The sequence below is a fragment of the Trachinotus anak genome, unplaced genomic scaffold (genome assembly GCF_046630095.1).
Source record: "Trachinotus anak isolate AG129_WGS33_773 ecotype Australia unplaced genomic scaffold, CSIRO_AGI_Tana_v1 ptg000014l, whole genome shotgun sequence".
Classification (NCBI taxonomy): Eukaryota; Metazoa; Chordata; class Actinopteri; order Carangiformes; family Carangidae; genus Trachinotus; species Trachinotus anak.
In genome coordinates, this window is record NW_027273865.1 from 16,277,717 (window position 1) to 16,303,414 (window position 25,698).

The window sequence follows — 25,698 nt, forward strand, 5'->3', positions numbered from 1 at the left end:
ATTTAAGAAATCAACATATCAGGGACATTCTCCTGATGTGGAGCTTTGCATCTAGGCTAATTGTTCAAAGATTAAAAAACTCCTCAACCCCTCCTTGTGTGTGACAGGCACATATTAAATAATGAGAATCATAACATGATGAGATGATTTACAGAAGAGAGAAGCCAAAGCAACATGTGAATTCAAAGACTTCCCTTTAATCTTTACTTTTTAAAATGACTGACAAATGAGGGAAAACAAGCTGAGAACTGAGAACCACTGCACAAGAGGAGAGATGGGTTGAATACACTTTGGCTCACCGTTGATATTTTGGTTCACTTCTGCATTAAGATGTGATGTTGTACAAGTTTGGAGTGCGGTGCATGAGATACTGCAGCCTGTGACTGTACTGTAGCTGCCGGTCAGGTTGACTGAACTTAACAATAGACCTTTTATGTGATGACTCACTTTGCAGTACAGTGAGTTTAACTCATGTGAAGGAGGAACTGCTGTAAGTCACTGCATTTGTGTGAGTGATGAGTTGCGGAGGGGCACGTCGCATGTTCCTACACCTGCACAAGTTTTACTGTATAATGCAGGTGTGTTGTTTGCCTTCACTGAGGTATTTATGTCTCTGAGATCTTTGCAGACAGCAGAGGTTAAGAGGTCACAGCTGTCAGGGAGAGAAATGCTCCAGAGACGAGATGAAAAACATGAATTGATGAAGAGGTGAGGCGAAAGGAGCAGAGAGCAAAGACATTAGCACAAACTAGACCTACCTCTTAGCCGATCTGATCAACAAATCTGCTGCATAGAAGGGCCACTCGCTCATCATCACAGGGATGAGCCAACCACACAAAACCTATGCCAACATATTTTTCAAACCTAAATGCAAAGTTGTACCCTAAGTAATACCCCTCTCTTACAGTATGCTATCGATACACTGGCACCAGTATCCAGATGTTCAGGAGGTAGAAGTGTGCATCGTTGTTGTTACAGATGGTGAACTTTGCGTTTCTGTTTATAGCCTATAGCACCTCCTGCTCAGGTTGTGAAAAATGTGATGCGACATGATGTGTTCTTATAGACAAATGAACAGTAATATCACCTGTGTGTAATCTAATGCTTTCTGTTTGCTGCTGCTGCTTTTCCAGTCTCTCTGCTACTTTCTCGTTTTAATGCATTACAGAATAGATTTCTAGTCCCATTTCTGCCAAATTGCTTTTTCCTGAAACTCTAATCATAATTAACATTTTCCTCATCAGAGAATGGGAGGAGGGATTTGTGGTCTGCAGCTAATGACGGTGATCTCATAGAAACAGTTCTTATCAGACTGTGTTCAAGTCAAAGGAGAAGTGTATCTGCTGAAAAACAAGGTCTAGATTTATTTTTCCACAAGAAGTAAGAATCTTTGTATTTTACCTCAGTTTATCTAAAGTTTTTATTGTTGGCACTTTTGAGCATAATGGTTAAATATGAAAGTTTAAAAAAAAAAGTGTGGAGTGTGTAAGTTAAATTTAGAGAAGTGGCAGCCTGTCACAGTCAGCCTTGGTCACTGCTGTTAGCTCACCTCCCATTAGCGTCCTCCCACTGACCAAACTTGGATTTTTAGCTCCAGTGGTACTTCAGGTAATATCAGAGGAGCTACGTTCAATTTCTCTGCACTCTTTGGTACCAAGTGAGTTTGGATCAGTTTAGCCTCACTAATATAGTTGGTAAAAAATAACTATTACATCTTGTTTTGACTCAAGTTTTATGGAATGAGTAATAGTGATTTGAATCGCTGGATTAAAAGCTATTTGACTTAAATAATAATGAATTTGATTTTGATTTAACTTGATTTTTTATAAGCTATTCAGTTCAGTAGCACTCAGCCTAAACTTGGTTAAATTCAATAAACTGTAATATTGTGAAACTGCCCTCATTGAACAACCAGAAATGTTCAAGTACTATTGTAAAATTGAACACATAAAGTTATGTTTCCTTTATTTCACGAAATATTCTGATTTGATATCAAACACTGAAGATTTTCCATTGATCGGTGTGATGCAACAAATCAGTGGTTATACCCTGCTGGGTAATAGTCTCATTAAAACTTTCCTGTCAGCCATCTGTGGACACCAACAGACGAGGAACAGTTCACTGTTTCATTTTGTCAGTAATGATGAAAGATTGTCAGAGACACTGTGTGTCGTGTGTTTGATCTCTGCTCTTCCTGGGAATTCAGTCAGATAATTAACCAGCGGTGGTGATTTGCATTGAAAGCGAGATGAGGACAGAGACAACGGCCATATGCAAACACACATCAACAATAATAAGAACACCGATTTTATGCTCACAGCTTTGAGCTGTAAAACCTTGACATGAGTCATTGTGTACATGCAGGATGATCTTTGACCTGTTGTGTTACTGTTCTTACAGCTGGAGGAAGTTTGCCCGTCTGTGCGGGATGCAAACAGAGGATCTATGATGAGCAGTACCTCCAGGCCCTCAACACTGACTGGCACACGGTCTGCTTCAGGTACTGTTCAATGTGAACTCAGTGCACACCCACCCCAACATGTTAGCATGGGCTTTATGTTTTCACACATCCTTTTTTTTCTTTTTTGTTACTTAGGGGCAAAAAGTTGTGGACACAACATTAATATATCATTTTTTACATTGATGTGATGATGTTGTTAACAGTTTAGTTACACATCAGTAACATTATTACTGATTTGAAGTCATGTTACTGGTCGCCTGGTGAATATAAGCCCAATATTCGGTCTCTATTACAGTAGAGTATTACTGTTCACTGGCTAGTTTGCTAACTGTGTCTGTCTGATGTTTAGTGCTGAGCAGATAGTGTACAGTGGGTTTTTATCTGAAAACAGCTTCTACAAGAGCAGTGAGGGTGAATCAAAACAGTCAATGTACAGAACCGACAGCTAAGCAGTGAGCAAAAACTCACTATAAAGCTCCGTAAAGCTGAGAAGAGTTTCAGATTCAGGTAGTAATTCTCTGCTGGTTCAACACTACAAACAACTCTATTCACATGGTCATTTAATACGATTATAAAAACATTTATTATAGCTTCTTTAAACGGCAGCGACAGAGTGAGTCTCCTCGAGTGGATGCATGAATGGAGGAGTTTAGAGCTGAAGCAATCAGTGAATTAACTGAGAAAATAATCAGCACATTAATCAATATGGAAAGTCATTGTTTTCTTAAGTAACCTGGACATTGTTGACATCACATTTTACTGCTGCTGTATCCAACCCTGTTTCCCTTCTGTATGACATCAGGCATGTTTTTACCTGTGTGTTTCAGAGTTAACCTGTCTGTGAATGTAAGTGTGCACATATTTGCACTTTAGTCTTAAAATTCTCTTCTTGTTAGCCACATTTTCTTTTCCTGGTTGTGAGAAAAGTCTTTTTTTTGTCTTGTCTTTGGTAGCCTCAAATGGAGCTTGTGATTTGTCTGTGGGATTTCTTGTCTTTGAGTAGATAACGATGTTACAGCTTTCTAACATTTGTTAAATTCAGTCCTCTGTCAGAAAGTTTTACACGTGGATGCAGTTCATGTTTGGACTGATTTTTGGCCTACATGATGCGACGTGAAATCACTCAGGCAAGAGAATGGTTCGGTGAAATTTGTGAACACGACGCGTTACCCAACTAATGTGACTCATCCTTATGACCTGCAAACATTACGACATCATCAGGCCTTCAGGTTGAAGAAACTGCATCACACAGACATTACAGATGCTGAACAAGAAGAAGCAGATGTTGAGAAGCAGAAACACGGCAGTGGGTTTGAGCAGGTTCTGACTCGTTCACAGACAACTTTACTCTTCTTTAGTATCTTATATACATACAGTACAGGACACAGTACCTCCATACTGCTTAATGCTGTATGGAGGTACTGTGTCCCTGACATCAAAGTATCCACCACACTATGCTGATCAAGGTTTCTAAATGTATTATTGAGGATTTACCTTGAATTTAAAATAGCTTCAGAGAGATTGTTGTTTTCCTTTGGCAACAAACCTAGAACTGCAGTCTGCTCTATTTCAGTCAAAACAATCAAAATGGACTTTAGTTTCTTTGATGAGATTCTTCTCGTGTTGAGCTTCAGACCTGTAGATGCCACCATGATTAACATTTCCACAGCGGTCCATGTGTTTGGTTTTACTTTCCGAGAGTTTTGTTTGGAGGGAAGAATAGGCAGGTTCGTGTTTCAGTCTGAGGTGGGTTACTCTCTACATGAGGTGCCACATTTGGAAGATTGAGTGCAGTACATCTCCGACACATAAAAAGTGAAGCAAGATAATAGATTGATCAGATGCAAGTGTGAGTATGGAGACTGTGCACAAAGTATCTTCTGTTTCTTCTCAGATAGACTCTGGTAAATTATCCTGCAGCATATTGTGTGTGTGTGTGTGCGTGTGTGTGCAGGTAGTGAGATTGCGTATGTCTGTGTGTGAAAGAAATCTATTCACCTTTTTGAATTTGAACCATTATCTTGGTTTTTAATGATGAGCACCACTCTCTCTGTTGAACTGATCTGATCTCAGTGGACAAAAACATAGGATCAAATTTTGGAGCCTGTACTGGATGGAGAGCATTATGGTTTTATTATTGTGATTAAATTATTTAATTACTATGCATTCCTCTTCTGCAAGCATGGTCCTTCAAGTATGACAGCAGATATTTTTTTCAACAAAACAGTGTCACAGAGTAGAGAGAGAAAGTTACGCTACATTTAACCCAGTCATAATAATTGGATTCAAACATTATTCTACTACTTCTACACACAATTTTGTGTGGTGTTTTGTGTTTCTTTTCTGCTTCACGTTGTCCTGATTCAGACCTTGAAAGAAAGTCAGGAAGTTGAGGCGTCACTAAATCTTCAGATCAATACAATCACCTCAGGTCATATAACACTATGTATCTGAGCACATGAATAACAAGAGATTCACAGATGTTTGAGACGTACTAATGGCTATCGATCCTTTAAGCGCAACATCGTGGAATTTGAGCTCCTGTTGAGCTGGGAAGGAAGGAAGAAGTTTTAATATATATGAAATTTTAGATTCGTAGACAATCAAACTGTATAAAGGGAATTTTGGGGGAATTTCCCTTTATTAAATGGAAAACAAATATTCATTATGATCTGTATGTAGCCTTCCTTAAACTGAAATGACAAATAACCTTTGGCAGAAATTGATTGATTGATTAGTTTTGGGTTTTGTTTGTTTTTTTGATGCATTTACTCAAACACACACACACACACACTGACAAGTGTTGTTGTTTTTCCATGATGCCATGACGCTGCAGCAAACAGTCACTAGGACCTATGCTTCGTCAGCACTGATAATCTCATTAAGCTGAGACAGGAGAAGTTATTTACTTTGGAAGTGGGGCAGTTGCCACAAGGCTGTTCTAAATATTGTTATCAAGACACAGCTGTGGATGTTGCTGCAGCTTTTGTTGCTGATGAGCTCATGTAATATCTCCACCTCTTTCTCTCCTCTACTCTGCCGCTCACATCCTTCACCGAGTTAACCTCGCCTCTGACAAGCAGGAGATCAAACAACCTTTTAGTCGAGGAGTTCTGCTGAAGCATTTAACTTGTCAAGTTTTGTTTTTTTTTTTCTTTACAAATTTAACACATTGGCGGGAAAGATGTTGCTATCTTTGAAATCTTGGAAAAGCATGAGTCATTGGAGTCAATAAACAGATTTGATCTCTGTACCCATGGAGTGGTTTCCTTTTTTTTTTTTTTTTTTTTAAATCAGATTCTACATAAATATGTTCTGTTTAACGCATCAGAGTTGAACAGCTGAATGTAGAATTAACAGGTCAGGTCTGGGACAAATGTTAAAGGAGGATTGTTCAGTCAGACATAGTCAAATGTTACACCGACTCTCGTGGTCGTAGTGGTCGTAGCCATCATGACGTTACGCCGGACAGTTCAGGTGGAGATTCAGGTTGTGATAGTAGAGATATCAGAGACGGGGAGTGGAGTAAATAAGTCTGGTAACCTCAGTTCTTTCTGACTCCACACACACACAAACATGTGGTCTTCAGACATAATCAACACTCACTCAGGTGACATTACCTGAGATCCTTTTTCTGGAGCCTTAAAAGGCTTTACACAACTTATTTTTACTAAGCAGAGAGCACAGAGTTTAGATTAGATGGATTAGTGAACGCTTGAGCTTCTGACAAAAAAAAAAAGAACATTTTTTGAATACTTCCGTTTTATCTTCATTTGTTGGACAGGTAAATGACCTACAATGTTGCTAGCGTTAGCCACATGAGCTAATATTTGTTGTTGGTACATTAGTCAACATCAGCTCACCACAGCTCACTGAGTTGTATTTTACAAACATCCAACTATATGCTCTCTGTGCCTGCTGTTGTTAGTGTGAGTTGACAAGAATGAAATCAAAGGCTGAAACATGGGAATTTAGCATGAGCACTGTGGCTTTGTCTCACCTGAGTGAGTTTTCATTTGCCTCAAGTGAAATTTCCTTTAAAAAAAAAAGTTGTTGTTGTTGTTGTCAAAAGAGCCACACTTCACTGAACTGAGCTGAGCTGAGCTGAGCACATTGTTATGTGACTCTTCAATGTTTAAGAAGCAGTATAAATTTTATTAAATTATTATTAAAGCTGATGTTTTGTCTCTGATCAGTTTCCTCTTGCCGCTCTTCTTTGAGTTAAAAGTCCGGCTGCATCGTCCGCGTCCGTCCTCCTGTGCTTGGCTGTGGCAGCGTGGAAAACTCAGTGTCATTAATGATGTCTGAATGGGAAATCTGAGGAGGGTATCTGGGCACAGGACAAAGTCCACAATGGTTTTGTGGTGTGTGTGTGTGTGTGTGTGTGTGTGTGTGTGTGTGTGTGTGTGTGTGGAATTGCAGTAGCTATCAGGCAGTTGTGGTTTCTTTTTTTTGTGTGTTGACATGTTTGCATTTTTCTGTTTTGAATGTTATTTCACACCTTCTGTTTATTTGCATGTTCAGCACTACTGTGCTGTAGCTGGAAATAAAAGCACTACTGTGCATTTCTTTCTAAGTGTACTATCATTAAGTGTGATGTCTGTGCAGTAATGGATTAACAAACAGGTTTGCTGGGCACGGGCCAAGGGTCACAAGAGGTAAGTGAGCTGCTGGGCCACAGTCTCTCTATGCATTGAGGGCAAATATTTCTTCTTTGAAAGTCATAGAGCTCAGTTAAAAGATGACTATAAAGAGACGCAAAACAACCAAAAAGAGATACAAACGATCACCTGCCCAGGGGTCTATCTATCCACATATAAAGTCAAGTCAGTTACAAAGTCTGTAAAGTGTTACAGTCTTCAAGAAAGCGTTGCATCCTCCTCGAATCATTGTGATGTTTCCTCATGGAGAGAACCACGCCTGGAAATTAGGGAAATAAGGGATTTTTTTTCTGACCCAGGAGGATCGTCATGTCAAAGGAAGATTTAAGATGGCTTCGCTAGTCAGATAAGACCTCCATGGAAAACTGACTTCTGTGACCTTGTGTGAGCTTAAATCCAAACAAAAAATGTCCAACTGCAGGGCCCAGTGCTGCAAGGGGGAACTTTTTTGTGAGAAGGAGGTGGAAATGGGAAGAAAAAAGAGGAGCGGGAATGCAAAATAAAAGTGCTACAGTGTTATTTGGAGACTGTAGGGAGTCCCCTCGCTGGAGAAAAAAACCTGCTCCTCAGAAAATAGCTGTGGCTCGCTGTGCTGTAGGTTTCATGGGAAAATGCAGCCATGCTCTCACTGTGAGCTGTTTTCACTGGGGCTGTTTTTTCTGACTTCTGTTTTTCCCAAAGCTCAAGTGTAAAGACTGCTAAACAACCCAGAGATTGAGCTCTCTTCATGAGATTGATTGTCACATATGACTAGGAAACTACCAGCATGTTTTTTTTTTTTTGATTTGATGAATCTGTTTATAACTTAACTTTGGCGCATTTGTTGCTGTGAGGTGCATGAATATCTTTCTCAGTGAAAAACTATTCTCTGCAATAACTGAGTATAACAGTAAAACAGAAATTGTTCATAAAACACAGTGAGGCGTTAACATGACCAGAAAATATTCCAGTGGAAAATTACAACTGCACAAATATGACAGTTTGGGCAACACAATTGTTTTGAACTGGCCTCTGTCAGACTGTACGACATCAGTCAGATTGTGCAGTGAATGTGTGGTGAATCGTAGCGCTACAATGTAAATAGACAAAAAAAAAACCTAAAACACATCGTCACCTTGTGTCTGTGCTGCTCTCATGCTTTGAAAATGTAGTGTTTCATTATTTTTCATAATTCATTCATTCTTTATTTCTGAAAAGGCTGTGAGGACTCAGACTAAAGACTCTCTAGAAGGTTCTCAGCGAGAGCTCTCAGAAAGGAGCCCCTGGGATAGTTTTATTGCCTTCACTGGGGTTTTGAGGGGATTAGGTTAAAGTAGCTCTTGACATTAGAGAGAAGATGACACCTGCGTAGTAAGAAGGTGTGAAGCATCATTATGACAGGACTCTGGAGTCCGTCCCAACCTTGACGGCCTCCTGGGAATGAGGAATAAGAGGATTTATAATGTTATGCTTGTTAGCATTCTGCAGGAACCTTTTGGTTTCATGCTTTTTATTCACTGTATGGAATTTGCATGTCATATTTTTGTCCTCTTATCTTCAGTCATTATTTAAATTCAGTAATATAGTCTGAATCACCAGCTTAGAGTCATTAAAAATAATGTGCTGCAGTCTCTCTGCAGTACAGTGCAGCACTGTCCTGTTCTCAACACAACTATTTCTGCTTGACAGCCAATGCCCCAGCAGCTGTCCCAAAAGACGACAAAGGCTTGTGCTTTGTCAGCACTTAAGCTAACAAGTTCTTTTTTTTCTGATTATAAATAGATAGTGTTTTCTAATGTTAGTGATGTATTATAACACCTGTCCGTACACATTTCCACAGAGACATACAGATAGCTGTTATGAAAAACTGTGTGAGTGAGTGAAAGGCTCTCCTTTGTCAAGGACGAGCTGACACAAAGCCTGCTGCTCACCTACTGCCTTCCTGTGGTGTAGGACACATCTGTCTGCATGTGTTCCTCTGCACCCTGACTCACGTCTGCAGGACCAGTATTACTGCCACTGTCTGGAGAAAAATTGCTTCTGATGGTGGATTAGGTTTGAGGACTGATGTATAGTGAGCATTTTGTAAGCCTGAAACATCGAAACAAGAGGCTGAAGCAGAGAAAAGATAGCGAACAACAACAATAAATCACAATGCAGATGTGGTGGTAAAAATATCACTTGCACTAGAGTTGGCGCTGCAGCTCTGTCTCTCTCTCAGTAACAGACAACATAGACAAGGGCTGCAGTGACTCAGCTGTTTCTACCTGCAGATAAACTCTGCCTGGTAACAGAAGCTGCAGGACGTGATGGAGGCAGATGAAGATGATTCATGGAGCCTTTGTGTCGGATTGTTTACTGAGCTGAGGGAGAAAATAAATGGATGCACAGCCTTGACAGTGAACTGTTACAGTGATGGTTCAGGATGATTAATGAGGTGAGACTATGAAAACAGTTCGGTTTCCCCGAGGAAAACAAGTTATTATGGATGTTAATTAGCTCTGAGGGTTTATAAATAATCAAAACAAATGATAAACAAACAAAGCTGGGTAGTTTGAGCTGACTTGATTAATTGATTAGTTGACTGAAAGAAAAATAATCTGCTGCTTTATTGCTCGAAGTTTGCTCATCTCATTTTAACTGTAAATGTGTGGAGGTGCTAAAAAGTGATCAGATAACTGTGTTTGTGCAGCCTGATGCTGCAGTACTGTATAAATGTCTATATTGATATATAGAGATTGTTGCTATGGTGACATGTAGCTTTCAGCCTCCGTCGTATACTGACTTTTTCACTGTGACTTAAGTCATAAGTAGACAAAATATAAATGAGGCTGATATGATAATATCAAGCATATTCTCCATATGTTTTTATATAAACATTGCATGTACAAATTTAGATATTGTGACTATAGACGATAGTTGCTGATGGGGACAATTTTTGATTTGAAAAACAAACTTGAAACTCAATGTGAAACTGTTTCTAAACTAACTCAAATATAAATGTGAGATAGGTGATGTGAGATTTTTGTACTTTAATTTCTTTTTTCTTTTTTGATGACACATACACTGATAACAACGTGTGTCCGATTTAGCCATAAGGCTCTGAAGTGTTTCTGTGTCAAGGTGTCTGAAGATGTTTGGATCCGTCTCAACAGTCGATATCTGACTCAGCTGATTTGTCTGAGGCTGCTTGAACAGACTGAGGTTACAGCCTGAATGAGACTTCTCAGCATCTGTGAGGGATGTTACGCTTCACCCCTGCTTCATCCTTTAGAAAACAAAGCACCCCAGGGCTCACATGAGTAGGTTGGCAAATCAAATTACTTTAAGAGGAGGTGGAAGGGTTTAATAGATGATCGATAATCTGCAAATTTGATTTGTGCTACCAGAATCTTGAAACACATTGGATAGGGCAGGAAATGGCCAGGTTCAGATTACAAGGCGGGGACTGGGCAGAGTCTTCATTAGGTTTGAAAAGAAGAAATAAGCAGCCATGTGATGTCACAGGGTCGTGTCTGCTCCCACAGGGCGGGCAGACGACAGGAAATAGTCAAAAGACGAAGCGTGACCCCTCGGTGCAGCTGCACTGAGAGAGGAAGTAGAGGAAGGGAGAGACACAGCGTAGAGAGAGAGTGTGTCACTGACGGTTGTGACAGCGAGGCTGTGGCTGGTGGAGCTGTTGAACATCAGAGCTGCTGACATGAGTCTATCTTCTGACTGTCAAAACAAGACCTTCACTCCCACGGGTGACATGTCAGCAACGGCCAAACGCAGCGAGAAGCGACTGCAACACAGAAAGTAAGTGGACCAGTGAATTCCTGTGGGTGGATGATTATTGAATTCATAGTATGATGATTATGTTGCTCAGGCCTCATAGTATGACACTTAATGTTATGGGAAAACAGTCTTAACCAAAGGTCCACTGATATTTGCTTGTTCCTCCTAAGATGACTTATTAACTGTGTTTGTTAATAAGTCATACAGTTGGCTGTGCAGGGCTGCAACTAACAATTATTTTCATTATTGATTAATCTACAGACAGTTTATTCAAGTGATTGAGTAATTGTTTGGTCTTTAAAACATAAAAAAATGCCCTTCACATTGTCCCAGGACACAAATGATGTCATGAAACATCTCATTTTGTCCCCAAAGTCCCCATGGAGGTCCCCATTTTAACCGCAAAGTCTTATCTATTTACTACATGATCTTTGTGTGTATTTCATGACTTACTACAATAATGTATTCAGTAATGACAAATCAAAAACACAGATAATTTTTTTTTCTTTCAATGGACTAATCAATTAAACTGCTGAGGCTCTGCTGTGGAACTTAACACAGCAGCATCATTTTACTGTTTTATTGTAGTAAATGTTTAATCTGTGCGTGTGTCGTTTTAATTCTGCTCTGTGAGGCTACATGTCTGTGTGAGTTGAGCTGAGTTAGCAGGGAGCAGAGATGAAAATAATAGTGTCTCATTTTGGCAAAATGTTGAATTTGTTTGCTAGTACAGAAGTTGCAACTAACAGTTATTTAAAATATTTATTGCTCTGATTATTATTTATTTTAATTATTTATTAATTGACTAATTATTTTGCCTATAAAATGCCAAATTGTGTCTGACCAACAGTCTAAAAGCCAAAGATATTCAGTTTATTGAGACACAGAGAAAAGCAGTCAGACCTCACACACTGGATGATCAGTCAGGTGGTTCAGCTGACCTGCTGTGCTCCACCTCCCGTCATGTTTTCACACAGAAGCTGTCAAACTCACATGGATGTGACAAACAACAGCTTCATCGTTCAATGCTTAAAATGCATAGATTACACTGTCGGGGGATGTAGTTATTGAAATGTGGTTTACATGATTTACTCATTTCTCTTTAAGTTGTCTCTCACTTCCCCACGTCTACAGCAAACATTAGTCTGTTGTGTCAGTCTCACTTCTGCCTCTGCTTCCAAAAACCCCCTGTATTTGTTGATAACTTCTCTATTTTCAAACCAAGGGAGTGAATCAAACCCTGCCGTCCCACATGTGACTGACATCGTCTGTGTGGTGTGGACGTCTTTTTTGCCTGTTTCTGTCATGACTTGACACATGATATCACATAAGCCAGTGTACATTTTGCTCACATCATCAGCTTCAAATAAACTGTGTTTCCACAAGTTTACATACTGGCTCCATTTTTAGTTTTAACTGTTTTTTGTTTTTTTTGGGGTTTTTTTGGTATCTCAAGAGGAAAGCCATGGGAATGTGTGTGTGTGTGTGTGTGGGTGTGTGTGTGTGTGTGGAAATTAGATAAGTATGTTATCCAGCACTTTCAGGCTGTGAAGGGGGAAAACTCATATGGTCATAGGAGTCTGTTAATCCAAAAGCCAGAAATAACATTGTACTTATTTGTATTTATACAATATTATTATACAATATTTATATGTGTGTAAATTTGGACGTATAAAGGAAATTTGTCCCTAGGCCTAAATACTTACACTTAAAAAGGTTTATTTATAAGTAATTAATGGCTCTATTACTGATTACTAAATCATTTACTAATGCTTTTCAGATCAGTTATAATCCACTAATTCAAACAACTTTTAGGTTGCCAGGTTGTCGAAAATCTGCCTCCATTATGAGACTTAGCTTGTCTTGTTAGCAAGCTCTTCAATTCATTAAGGAGACCCCTCTTCTCCATTTGACTGTTTGAGCACTTATCTTTTGGAAAAGCACTACAGGACGTCTGGATCAAAATCCACTCACAAACTGCCTATTAACATGTATAACTGCTGACTTGATGGATTATTGTAGAAACTTTTATTAAAGGCTCACTAACATTTATAACTACAGACTTGGTGTCTTGGAGGGATCTCCCTAATGATTTGTGTCATGCTGGAGGAGGATTATCTACAACCTGGCAGCCCAAAAGTCAAAGTTATTAATAGCATATAACTGATCTGCAAAGCGATCATAAACAATATATTAAGACCATTAGTTACAGTCTGTAAAGGCCTTTGTAGATGGTGCCTTACCAACACATTTATTGATAATGTACCAGATTTCTGACAATCCATTTGTTATTCTGACTGTTTTTTTTACAGTGTGACCATCAAGCCAACTGCAGCCATGAAATTATTCATTTTATTCAGACTTTGTGCTTACATCCCTTTTATGTAAAACCAAAGCACTGAACCAAAATAAATGGCAGGCACAACACAAAAATGCAATCATGGCTGCACACTAGGCCACATCAGTCCCTCTGCAAAAATAAACTTCAGTATATCACCGTGTTAAATAGATTTATGGTATGATTTCATGGTCTGTTTGTCTTTACGAAAGAATGAGTTGCTTTTATTGAAACATACTAGTGGCGTGTGTGTTATGTGTGTGCTCACTTACTTGTTGCTGCTGTAAGTCTGTCAGATATATTAAACTGGTTCTGATCTGATCAGTGGCTGTTAAATTCAAAGCAGATATCAGATATGAACAGTCAGTAACATGAGGACGACATGTCTGTACTCAGAACCTTCTGATTTTATGGCACGCTGTTATCCAGAGTGACTGTTATTGTTTGTTTATTTGTAATAGTAGTTTAACTTTGGTAGCTGATTGATTAACACAAATCAGAATATATCAAAAATATCCACACACTCACTGATTCACACAGTGTGTACAGAACATTGTTAATAACTACGTATACAAACAAAATTTCATTTTCACTGTACTTTGTAGTTTGTTTCAAATATATTATTAAGTTCTAATTGTGTGATCAATTGTGTGATTTCTGCTCTTGTATATTTGTAGTCGTGTGCTGATATTTTATATTTTTCATCATCTTTGCTACTGTAACAAAGATGTTCAGTAATTTAACTGATTTTGATTCAGTTTTTCTAACTCACTAACTCATGAAAACTTTTTTGTTGGGATTTAAAAAAACACCCTACCTCAAACTTTCATTGAACTATTTTTAAGGAACTGTGTTCAAACAGGTAATCAGTTCCTTTTTTGAGGGTTAAGTACAATTTCCATCACATTGGCTTCGTTTTATTTGGATGTAAATCCTTTTGTCCCAAATAGTCTGAGTCAGTGTTAAAAACCTGAAACAGTTCTTTTATACACATCTACTTATTGTCTTTAAACAGGACAGTCTAAGATGTGAATTTGGTATTTTACCAGGATATGAAACTTTATTTAACAGTGTTTCAGTAGGTTGTTTTAGAGCTTCATGAATTTACCTTTTTTTTTTCTTAATACATCTGTTCTGTAAGAAGATAGGATCATGAGTGATACATTTTCTGGCCTGTTGCATCACCATCAGTCCATCATTAAATGTTTTCATATGTGTGATACTAAATCTCTCAGCAATGTTAAATGTCAATAATTGAAGTTTTTAAGCTCTTAGATAATCAAGTGAAGTCATTTAAAGTATAATTCATGTTTTCTTTTCACACTCACTCAGTGACACTTTCCTCTCTGTCTGCACCACGACCTTCTCCTCACCGTAACACTGCAGGGGTTCATGCCTGATGATAACATTTGCAGAGGGGAGGAAGGAGTCGTCCTGTGTGTGGGTGCATTTTGATTAATCGCCTGTTTCCAGGCTCTGACCTTTGGCTCTCACCACAATACTTTAATCGCACTTTGGAAATTCAATTTGTCGCTTTTTGAGTAGATAGAGACCGGACTTAAACCCTGAATGTGATTAAAGAAAGGAAGATTAACGCCCCCAATCTCCCCTTATTTAGTGAGTTCTGTCACTGTCAAATTTGACCTTGGTCATTTCACAAAACATATGCAGTTTTTTTCTCCATTGACCTTTGACACTTTAAAATATACATTATCCAAAAAGCGGGCTGCAACTTTATTTTCTAACTTGAAAAACTAAATGATGAATGTGAAACTTCAATACTAAGAATAAGAATAAAGAAGCTTCAGTCTTGCAGCACTGAAGTTGTCACTGTTCAGTCAAGATGTGATGATTTTACTTGCATTAGACCAGCAGGTTTGAATTTAACATTACAACATACTGTTAAATCCATCTGCTGATGTGAACTCCCACCAAGGTTATCTTGTGTCAGTAGACCCTGAGACATCAGAAAGTGAAGTGGAACTGTTTTAGAAGTTCCCCAATGTGAAGTGAGTGAAACAAGTAAGACATTTATATAGACCCAAGTTGCCCCCTGTTTGCCCCATCTTCTGTTTGTTTGTTATTATTTATGAGTCCTGTTTCATCCTCTGCTGTAATTCTCATCAGGTATTTTTGTCAGCTCCTCGTGTCATCGGAGAACATAAACATCAGATTTAGAAAAGTGCAGCATGACCTGCTATAAGTCCAGATTTTGTTTTCCCATGTAAATCCATGTTGCATTGTTGATGCAGGCAGATGTCACTGAACTGTCCATGTAGTTTCATGCTAACAGGTCTTGGTTTGTTTGTAAAAGCGATTGTGAATTCACTGATTTGGTTTTTGAAGCAGTTTTAAAATTTATCTGGAGCAACAAATCCTTAACTCAGCCCAAGTGCAGCTCATAGACAGCTAGCTGGATCAAGACATTTTGAATCCCACACATGAACTTATTTAGCCAGATCATAGGTATAGACAACACTGAATGACCATTACCCCGGTGCATGTCTGGGGGATTCCCAACATGTCCCTGCACTCACCCGATCAGCACTCAGACAATCACATGAATGCTGATCATGGTTCAAACACTGAGGTCAATTTGACTTTCTTTTTCGAAATAAGAGCGCAATTCAAGATAACTTCATCAATCCTCTAACTGCATTTAGAGAACCTCAGATTATCTGAATTTGAATAAAAATGATTACTCTAGACCAATTTAGTTAATTAGAATTAAATAACTGAATAATAAAATAACTAATATAACTGAGTTAGTTAAACCACATTTTAAGAACAGGGCCAGGAAACTAAAAGGAAACAATGTCAAAGTCTTTGTCAAATGAACAGAACTACAGTGGTTAATAGACTCTTATCACAGCAGACGCTGAACTTATCAAAGCAGGAAAAGGTGTAAACGATAACATTAACAATGGCTTCATTCCATCAAGTGTCCCAGTAAGCCATGTGAGTGAGTGACCTAGATGCAGACTACCAGAGCCCTGGAACTGGCTCACCTAAATGAAATGCCACTAGTTTCACTTCATGTGTTAGTGTTCCCCTGTTTGTGTTTAAGCCCAGGGTTGGGAAAACCGACTATAAAAGAGCTGATAATGAATGGAGGCTCTGCTGTCTCTCCTGAATCCTGCTAAACAACACTTACTCAATCCTGGTTCCCGGAGCTCACTGGAACCTTTTATCATTTCACCCACAGCGGAACAAGTGCGAAGGCCCCAGACTGACTGTGCTGACTGTCAGTCAGTCCGGGCAGCTTAACGGTCACAAAGGAAACTGCTGCCGTGCACATCATCTACTCACAGTCTGCCAGGGCTCCTGTTTACCAGCTGAATAGACCACCGAGCCTCAAATAAAGAGACTGTCTGAAGCATTTGTTCAACAGAGCCAAGCCTATGGAAGGCACAATTTTTTCCACTGTTTAAAATGCACGGCTGCATTTAGTTTTTTAAGAGTAGTACAAACAGCGTATTTGGGGGGTTAATTCTAGTGTCAGTGCTGCTGAGCCTGTGTTTGCCAAGGTCAGGGAAACACGAAAGGCCTTCAAGATTCTTATACATTTGCCTTGCACCAGATGTTTGCAAAAAGTGCTGCACATCTGTAGCTAATTTTATATGGAAAACAAAACCCACCTCATTAAAAAAAATGTAGTTATTAATAATCCAAGTGAAAATGGAATTTGTGGAATTGATGCCTTAGACTATGAGTAGAGCACTTAAAATTGAATGGATTAAATTGGATGGAGGTTTACCTTTTTTTATTAAGATGTAATTATAACATATTTATCAACACAAGATTCTGCTGAAGTTCTCACTTTTTCAGAAGTAGATGCTATTACACTGCTCTCCTTCCTATAAACATCATTTTTCACCACATAAATACTTCCTATGGAATAGGAACAACATAAAATGTAAGAATAAGACACTTTTTAAGAAGAACTAGTTTGATATGGAAATTATTTTAGTAGGTCAACTTGATTCTGAAGGCCACATGCTGTAATATAGTGAATGATTGATTTCCCTATTCAGCCAAAAGATTACGCAATCATTTGTGATGCCATCTGAAATAGTGCAGTCAGCTTGTTATCTTCTGCACCCAAAGGCAAAGAAGGCTTAATATGATAATTTGATCCCAGTAACTTATACTGTATATCGGTGAAGACTGTCCATGTAGAAGTCACAGTGCAGCCACTTACACTGTTCACCACAGACTTAGTTACTACAGTTTTTAACACATTTTTTATTAATAAAAAAGGTAAAATTGGTTTATTTTAAAATAATGCACAGATGATTACCAGTGTTGTTTTTTTTTTTATTTAAACATTCAAGTATATTGTATATTACTTTGATTCAGCTTACATGATGACTTAAGTTCAAGGAAGGAATATAAGAGTGGCTTTTACATATGTATTTGTGTTGTTTGCAGTAGAATAGGACAACATAAAAGACTGCAATATTTTATATGTCTGCACATCTGCTTTTGATCTTTTGAAAGTATCAGAAATATCAATGCATGTATTTTCACATTTAGTATTTATCTTGCACCCTGAAACTTATGGTGTAGTCAGACCAAAATATCCACTAAGTTTATCATCTGGGGTGCCCAAAAGCAGAATTTGGGTTAAACCTGCTGGAGTTAGCAAAGCTAGCAGGCTAACAACAGCACTCCACAAAGTTGTAAATTATCCAGCCTTTAATTAATAATATTTTACTGTCGTAAACCTCCGTCACTGTCTGTACACTCATGACAGCTCAACAGCATGTCTCCCTCTCTGTTACTGGTTTTATCTCACCTGCAGGTATAAAACCAGAATATAAACAAAGCCAACAGAGCCAAAGAAAAGATGCACATTTTGGTGTGACTGCACCATTAGTCAAAACAGCAAGGCCATAAAATCTGTATCTGTACATGAAAGACTGTCACTAATATGAGCTAAACCCTTGAGCACCATAGCAAAACGTTTATTACTCAGTACTTCTTCCTGTAATTCCCTTTTTAGGCCTAAATATCTGAATTATATAATATTGTGAATACTGCTTGTTAATACTTTATCAATAAAGTTTTTAAAAAAGGCCAAGGGAATAGACTGAAGTCTGATTGGCTGAGGGATTTCCTGCCTGGCAGAGTTTGAAACCAGTCATTACAGAGTGAGTGGGGGGTTTGCAGGAGGCAATGAGGTAATGCCTCTTCTTTATGTTAGAGGGTGACATCATCGGTGTGGCATTCTTCGTTGCCATGGAGAGGGTGGAGGGAGGAGGGTGGCGGGGTGATAAAGCAGGGGGCACAGAAAGGGATATGTGGGAATGGGATGATTGTGTCTGTCCTGGAGTGTTAATGTGTAAAAGCAAAAATGCTTATATCAGTTAATTTTAATCACTTTTAATTTCTAAAATGTCTTTATTTTTTTTAACAGTTGAATATATTTTGCATAAGAACGGGGAGGGAATGACAAATTTTTGGTTTGAGATTTTTTTGCATACAGCCAGATACAACTTATGTTATCAACCCAAGACGCAGACTTCTCAGTGGCTCAGTGGGAATCTCAGTTGAGGGTAAAAGATGTATTCTCCCCGCACATGCTAATCTTTTCACATGGCCACTGTGCAATTAGATGTTTATTTTGAATGTGAGGTGAATTAAATTTCTCCAACCAAAGTACCTCTTCATTTAGTTTGCCAATCCCCCTCCAATATTTCTACATTGATTTCCAATTCCCATTTTACTGTTATCTTTGTGGGTCTGTAAACTTTGGCAGCCTAATTATTCTAATTTCTCAATTTGTCTAGAAGGATACTGTCCTATCACACAGTTAAATTTGCCTGTGTAGGTTTGGAAATCCTCCTGTAGTTTTCTGGAAAATATCAGACATGGAAATCTTGGCTGTGGACAAGGAATCCTAGTCTATTTATGTCATCTTGGAGCAGGAAAAGAGGGGTCTCCCCCAGACAATCTGCCATTTCCTCAGCTTGACTTTCACCCGTCTTTGTCTGTCTATGTGTGTGTGTGTGTGTGTGTCTGTGAATGTGTGTGAGTTCATCCCACAACCCCCCTGTCTCTTTCCCAGAGGTTGTATTTTCTCTTTGTCTGCAATGATTTCAGCTTAGCCTGCAAGTACAGTAACAACAGCTGAGTGCTCTGACAATTTCATGCAGTAAACACTGTTGCTGTTGTTGTCGCAGTCAGACTCCTCACACTTGACGTTTGCTGTCTTTAATTTTTTTCTGATTTTACTGGAAGACTGGGCCGACCAGTGTATTGGCTTATTGATCACAAGTGCTGAAAGTGTTTCTGCTGTCTCTGCAGATAGAGAGGAGATGATGTCCTTCTGAGCTTAACGCAGATGATGGAAGATTTAAAAATGAATGAAGAGATACACACATGTGCATATGTGTGTGTGTGTTATGAGAGAGAGAGAGAGACAGGTGTGGCCTCTCGTAAGTCTTTCAGCTTTGCATCTGTCAGTTAGAAATGATCCTGCTCCACACCCCTACCAGGACACACAGCGTTTCCTTTTGACTCCTCCTGCTTCCTGTAGCAGTGTCAGCCTGCACGTCATTTAATGACCTGTGGCTACTTGCACATATACCCCCCCACCCCCACCCCACCGTCCACACCCGACACACACACACATACACACATATCACAAGATGCTGACTAGAACTGGATGGTTTGTGTTGAAGTCAGATGAAATTCTGGTTTTATTTTACTGCAATGTCTTCAAGGTCTCATCAAAGAAGTCACTCTGAGAACAGAGACTGAATAAAATCCATGAGCTGCATCTTTGTTTACAGGTCACATATTGCTTTGTTCAAATTAGAGCTGCTACAATTAGTCAATTAATGGTTGATTGACAGAAATATAATTGGCAATTATTTTGATAATCAATGAATGGTTTTCAAGCTAAAATAGTGGCAAGATACCAAAAATTTGTAGTTTCGCCCTCACAAATTTGAGGATTTGCTGTGTTTCTTTGTTTCATATCATTATAAATTTGTGCTTTTTGACTGTTGGGAAACAAAACATGATGTTCTAAGACATCCCACTGGGCTCTGGGCAGTTAGAATGGTCATTTGTTCATTCATCGGTTTATCAAAAATAATATGAAGATGAACCAATAATCAAAAGAATAAATTATTAGTAGTTCAGATGTATACTGTAAATACATGGGTCATAAAGTAAAGAGTTTTATTTGAGACGCATTTTAAACCACAAAGCTGTACGTGTCAGTTTAAATCTACCAATCAGAACACAGCAACAAATCAACCAATCAGAAAGCAGCTTTAAATCGACCAATCAGAACACAGCAACAAATCGACCAATCAGAGAGCAGCTTTAAATCGGCCAATCAGAACGCAGCAACAAATCGACCAATCAGAACGCAGCTTTAAATCGACCAATCAGAATGCAGCAACAAATGAACCAATCGGAACACAGCTTTAAATTTACAAATCAGAATGCAGCGACAAAGCAACCAATCAGAGAGCAGTTTTAAATCGACCAATCATAGAGCATCTTTAAATCGACCAATCAGAGAGCAGCAACAAATCGACCAATCAGAACGCAGCTTTAAATCGACCAATCAGAGCGCAGCTTTAAATCGACCAATCAGAATGCAGCTTTAAATCAACCAATCAGAACACAGCTTTAAATTGACCAATCAGAACGCAGCAGCAAATGAACCAATCGGAACACAGCTACAAATCAGTATGCAGCGACAAATCAACCAATCAAAGAGCAGCTTTAAATCGACCAATCATAGAGCATCTTTAAATCGACCAATCAGAGAGCAGCAACAAATCGACCAATCAGAACGCAGCTTTAAATCAACCAATCAGAACACAGCTTTAAATTGACCAATCAGAGAGCAGCAACAAATCAACCAGACAGCTGTAATAATGAAAACATTTATGCCTAATAAATAATTTATTGTCTGCCTGTCTGTCCCTGTATGTGTGTATGTGTTTCTGCATGAGTTCAACTTAATTAGTTTTCACAGACAGATAACTGGTGTAGGCCTGCAACTAATGATTATTTTTATTTTTGATTAATTTGCTGGTTATTTCTTATATTCACTGATAAGTCTTTAGGTCCGTAACACATCAGAGAACAGCCCAAAACCCCAAGATATTTAATTCACTAACATATATGAGAAAGAAGAGCAGCAAATCTTCACATTTTTAAAAGCTGGAACCAGAAAATATTATATCAAAATGACTGAAACTATTAATCGATTATCAGAATACCTACAGATAAATCTTCTGTTGATCGAATAATTGTTTTAGCCGTAGTTCAAACCCATATAAACAAGAAGTAATGTAACGAAATACTGTACTGTAATGTATTTTTATGCGTCTACTGTTATGCTCCATGGTCACAAACAGTATGTTAACACAGAATTGTTAAGGCACACGTATGTCATTATGTCTCGTTCAATAAATTTACATTTTCATCCTCTTCAGCAGTTCAGTCCCTCAGGGGGTTTAAAATCCATTCATTCACTCATACCTGATGTTTTTTCATTCAGCTTCAGCTCATTCACATCAGCTGGGACAAATGAATCATGTTGGGTATCGACCTGGGCCAGCCTGTCATCATGATAAATAGGATGCAGAGTCGTTCAAAAACATATTACATCAGGAAACTGTCCAGTGAGATCATCTCTGTGGAGAAAATAAATATGAATAATAGTAGAGTGATAAAAAGCAGCACATGGATAATTCATCTGGCATACCATGATTTGAAAAAATCATTCCAGTCATACTCACCCTTAAACAGAATTTGTATTTATAAGTCCACAGAATTTAAATATGTAATCATAATACTGATTTATTTTGCACCTCAGTTTTTTATAAGATTTCATTTTTTACTGTATTGAAATCCAAAACATTCTTTTTTGCCCTGTGACCCCTCACCTCACATTACTTTTCATCTGAATGTTTTTGAAGAAGTAAAATTATCCAATATTTCAGAAAAAAAATGTTGAAATGTTTATACTGTAGCTATGGAAGCAGACTGCAGTGTCAGTCAGTCCGCCACTTTGGTCCAGATTGAAATAACTGAACAACTACCCCAGTGGATGAATTTTAACAGATCAGGTAAGTTTGATTTAAACTCATCTCAAAGACACTGAGTCAGTACATGTGACAGCAGTCAGCCGGAGTCAGATGTGAGGTGAGAGGCCAGGGAAAAGGCTGCCTCCTTCTGACCTGGGAAAGGAATTTATTACTCTCTCAGACACTTTTAGCTAATTCCATCAGGGATTTGTGCAGGGTGGTGGTGGGGGGCTACAGATTTACTAACACTCCTCCCTTATTCTCATCTTCTTTCTCATTGGTGTTTCCCTGACCCTCGGGGGATACAGCTGGGTTTCATGGTGTCTGAAATCTTCTCTGCTCCCTCTCAGTTATTTATGTCCAAGCATCCTGGGCAGCCTTTTCTTTGGCTTCCACTTTTTTTCTTGTCTCCCTGGTCATTGTATCTTCAATCAATCAAGCCATCCATGTTGTTTAGTCTTCATTATCTTTCTGTCTGCCCTTTCTGATACGGCTTTTTCCCTGCACTCTGTTACAGATTTCCTTAAACTTATTTCTCTCTTTCTTTTGACCTTGAACATCATTTTTGAGTGCTAAGTAAAACATTATTTTTGTTGCTGGGTTTTTTTTTTTTTAAATTGCACAGTGAGGTGTCGGAGCTTAGCAGAGTGTGAGAAACTGATTTTCAGAGCATCATAGCAGACTGGGCAAAGACTCTCTTTGAGTCTTTCACTCTGATAATCCTCTTATACGTCAATGCCGATCCACACACAAACACAGTCACACAAAACAGCCCAAATGTGAGCACACAAGAACACATTAACACACTAACCGCAATCTCGGAATAAACATTAATTTCTTTTTATTTTCGTGGTGTTTTTTTTCCGTCTATGGGAGTCTTGGGTTGTAACTGAGCATTCCTGCCTGTTTCCTCTCCCTCTGAGATAACATTCTTGTCCTGAAGGCAGAAATTTGCCGGCTCCATCTGGGAGTCACTTATTTATTCACCCATATCTTTAATACTCTGCTGCCACTCCCAGCTCCGCTCAGAGAGACATTTCTACGAAGGAGCTGAACCTCGGTGCATTAAGATCACTCTTGCCTGTGTGTGTGTGTGTGTGTGTGTGTGTGTGTGTGTGTGCTGTATCTTCCCCAGGTATGACTTTGCCCCAGCAGGAGTTTGCAGGATGTGTGTGTGTGCAGTGAAAGGCAGGTTCTGAGCAGCAGAAAGGGCCAAGACAGCTGAGTAGCTCCTGGCTTGGTGCTGCGGATGTCTCCTGAAAGCCTTGACCCACTTCCAAGTCTCGCCCTCCTCCCCAGTGCTCTCCCAAACGTGCTGCATATTGAAGCAGCTCTGCCACAATCTGCTGAGCTGCAGTGAAGCTCAGCATGCAGACACTGAAGAGAGTGGGTGTGTCTGTGTGTGTGTGTGTGTGTGTGTGTGTGTGTGTGTGTCTGTGTCTATCTAATAAATAAATTGTACGTGTGTCTGTATGTAGTGCAAGGTCATGTATGCGTACATGTTTGTGCACAGGCTTCCAATAGGTGCAAGACCTTGGGCAAAGTCATAGTCGAGTTGCTTCTTTTGATGAATATTTTAATGTGTCCGTCACTAGTTGTTACTTTACCAACCAGCCACAAACATGAGCGTCTTCTTGTCTCCACGTGATATGGAAGGAAGGGAGTGGGAGACATGTCACTGTAGAGATTCAGTGTCAGCTTTAAGCCCTTGCTGAGCAGCTCTGCTGCATAGTTGTGAGTGTAGGGCTGCAGCTAGCGATTTGTTTTTATTATTGATTACATGTCAGAAAAAAAGTTTAAGAAAATGCCCAGTGAAATGAATGCAGGCAGGCGTTATAGTTGATATATTATGGAGATTTTCATGTTGAAAGTAAAATTTAATTTTACCACTGATTGTTTCATGATGATCTGTATTTAAAGCTTGAATAAGACCCGGCTATGTCAATATGATTCTGCTACTGTAGAGTTCAGATGCAGACTACATTTAAAAATAACCTGTTTCTGAGTTTATTTCAGCCAGAAAATTCTGCACAAGTGTTTGCACAGAAACATGTGATGTATCAAAGAGAGAATGGTTTATGATTATGCTTATGCTTAAATACTTGCCAAATATGTTTGATAGACATCACATAAGATAAAATAATATTGTTATATATATATATATTGCCAAATATTGTAAAATAAAAAGTTCCTCAGGAAGCCAAAGCCACAGAACGGCATATAAGTGAATTAAAATTTCTTGGCAAAGGAAACAGGAGGAAATTGGGATGAGATGAGGGACAACGTGAATTATTCTGCTCCAGCCACTGAAGCCGTGCACACAGGCCTGGTTTTAAGCTGTTAGGAGAGAGGCTCTGCTGTGAAGGAGTGGAGACACTAACTTAGTCACAGAGATTTAGACAGATTACAAACACGCACACACAAGCCTGCAAGCACATAAGCGGTGCACTAACTCCCTAATGGATGACTGTGAATACCATACACATGGGGATTAGCACATATTTTGATTCATGGACACACGCAGAGCAAATGTGACCACTCACATGAAGACACAGCATTTACAGGTTATAAACTGATATGTGCAGATAGAGACGTACTGTCTAATCAATAGGAAGATCAGTAAGGTGCTATCTGGCTTATACTGGCTCAGTTTTCCACCTTTTGTGCTCAGATCTCCTGAGTCATATGAGATTGTTCACATCCTCTTTCTTCTGAAGTAGCTCTTATCGTCTGTCATCACCTACCAGGAAATAACCTTTACTCACCTGTTTTTATCCTTATTTTGAATATTTAATCCAGCATGTGCAGCGTGTGTTATTTGCATTATAAGGGAATTCGGAAGGTGTGTGTGTGTGTATCAACCCCCTCTCTGTTTCTATCCCTTTATCATCCACCTTTTACCCTTATTTCTCTCAGGCTGACGTCACTCTGGATTTTTGGAGCAGTTTGCTGTGACAGACCAGACAAAACTCGACACATCGACATGTCTGACGGTGCTCAGTGTCAGACTGTCTGTACGACAAGTAGACAGATGTTGTTGATCAGCCAGTTCAGCACTTTAAAAGTTGCACTGATTTAAAAAAAAACAAAAACCTGGAAAAACTCAAACTTATCAAAGCTATGGTTGGATTAACTAGCTAGGGGACAAATATTTGTTGACCCTCACTATAAATGCACACAGAAATACACAATTATTGACATTAACTAACATTATGCAAACTTCAGGAAACAGAAAAACACTGTGCAGGTAGATTTCTCCAAGCGGAGAACTTGACATAGTTTTTCTGTGGATTTAGTCTGTCTCAGTGTCTTCCGTCTCTTCATGTGATCTCAGACTGACTCCACGATGTTGAGATGTTGGGCTCTGTGGGGGCCAGACCGTCTGTTGCAGGACTCCCTCTGAAGATAGTTCTTTATGTATCT

General features: G+C 39.0%; 1 protein-coding gene across 2 annotated transcripts in view; it reads left to right on the forward strand.

Annotated features, from left to right (window-relative positions):
* The window catches only part of limk1a (LIM domain kinase 1a), a 55,250-nt gene that overhangs the window by 1,481 nt on the left and 28,071 nt on the right, over positions 1 to 25,698 (forward strand). The window contains exon 3 of one of the 2 annotated variants that reach the window (XM_071495877.1): positions 2,401 to 2,500. In XM_071495877.1, the coding sequence (XP_071351978.1) occupies positions 2,401 to 2,500 (100 nt within the window). Of the gene's footprint in view, positions 1 to 2,400; positions 2,501 to 10,679; positions 10,900 to 25,698 lie in introns of those variants that run through there. The other variant, XM_071495878.1, reaches the window with a different exon arrangement.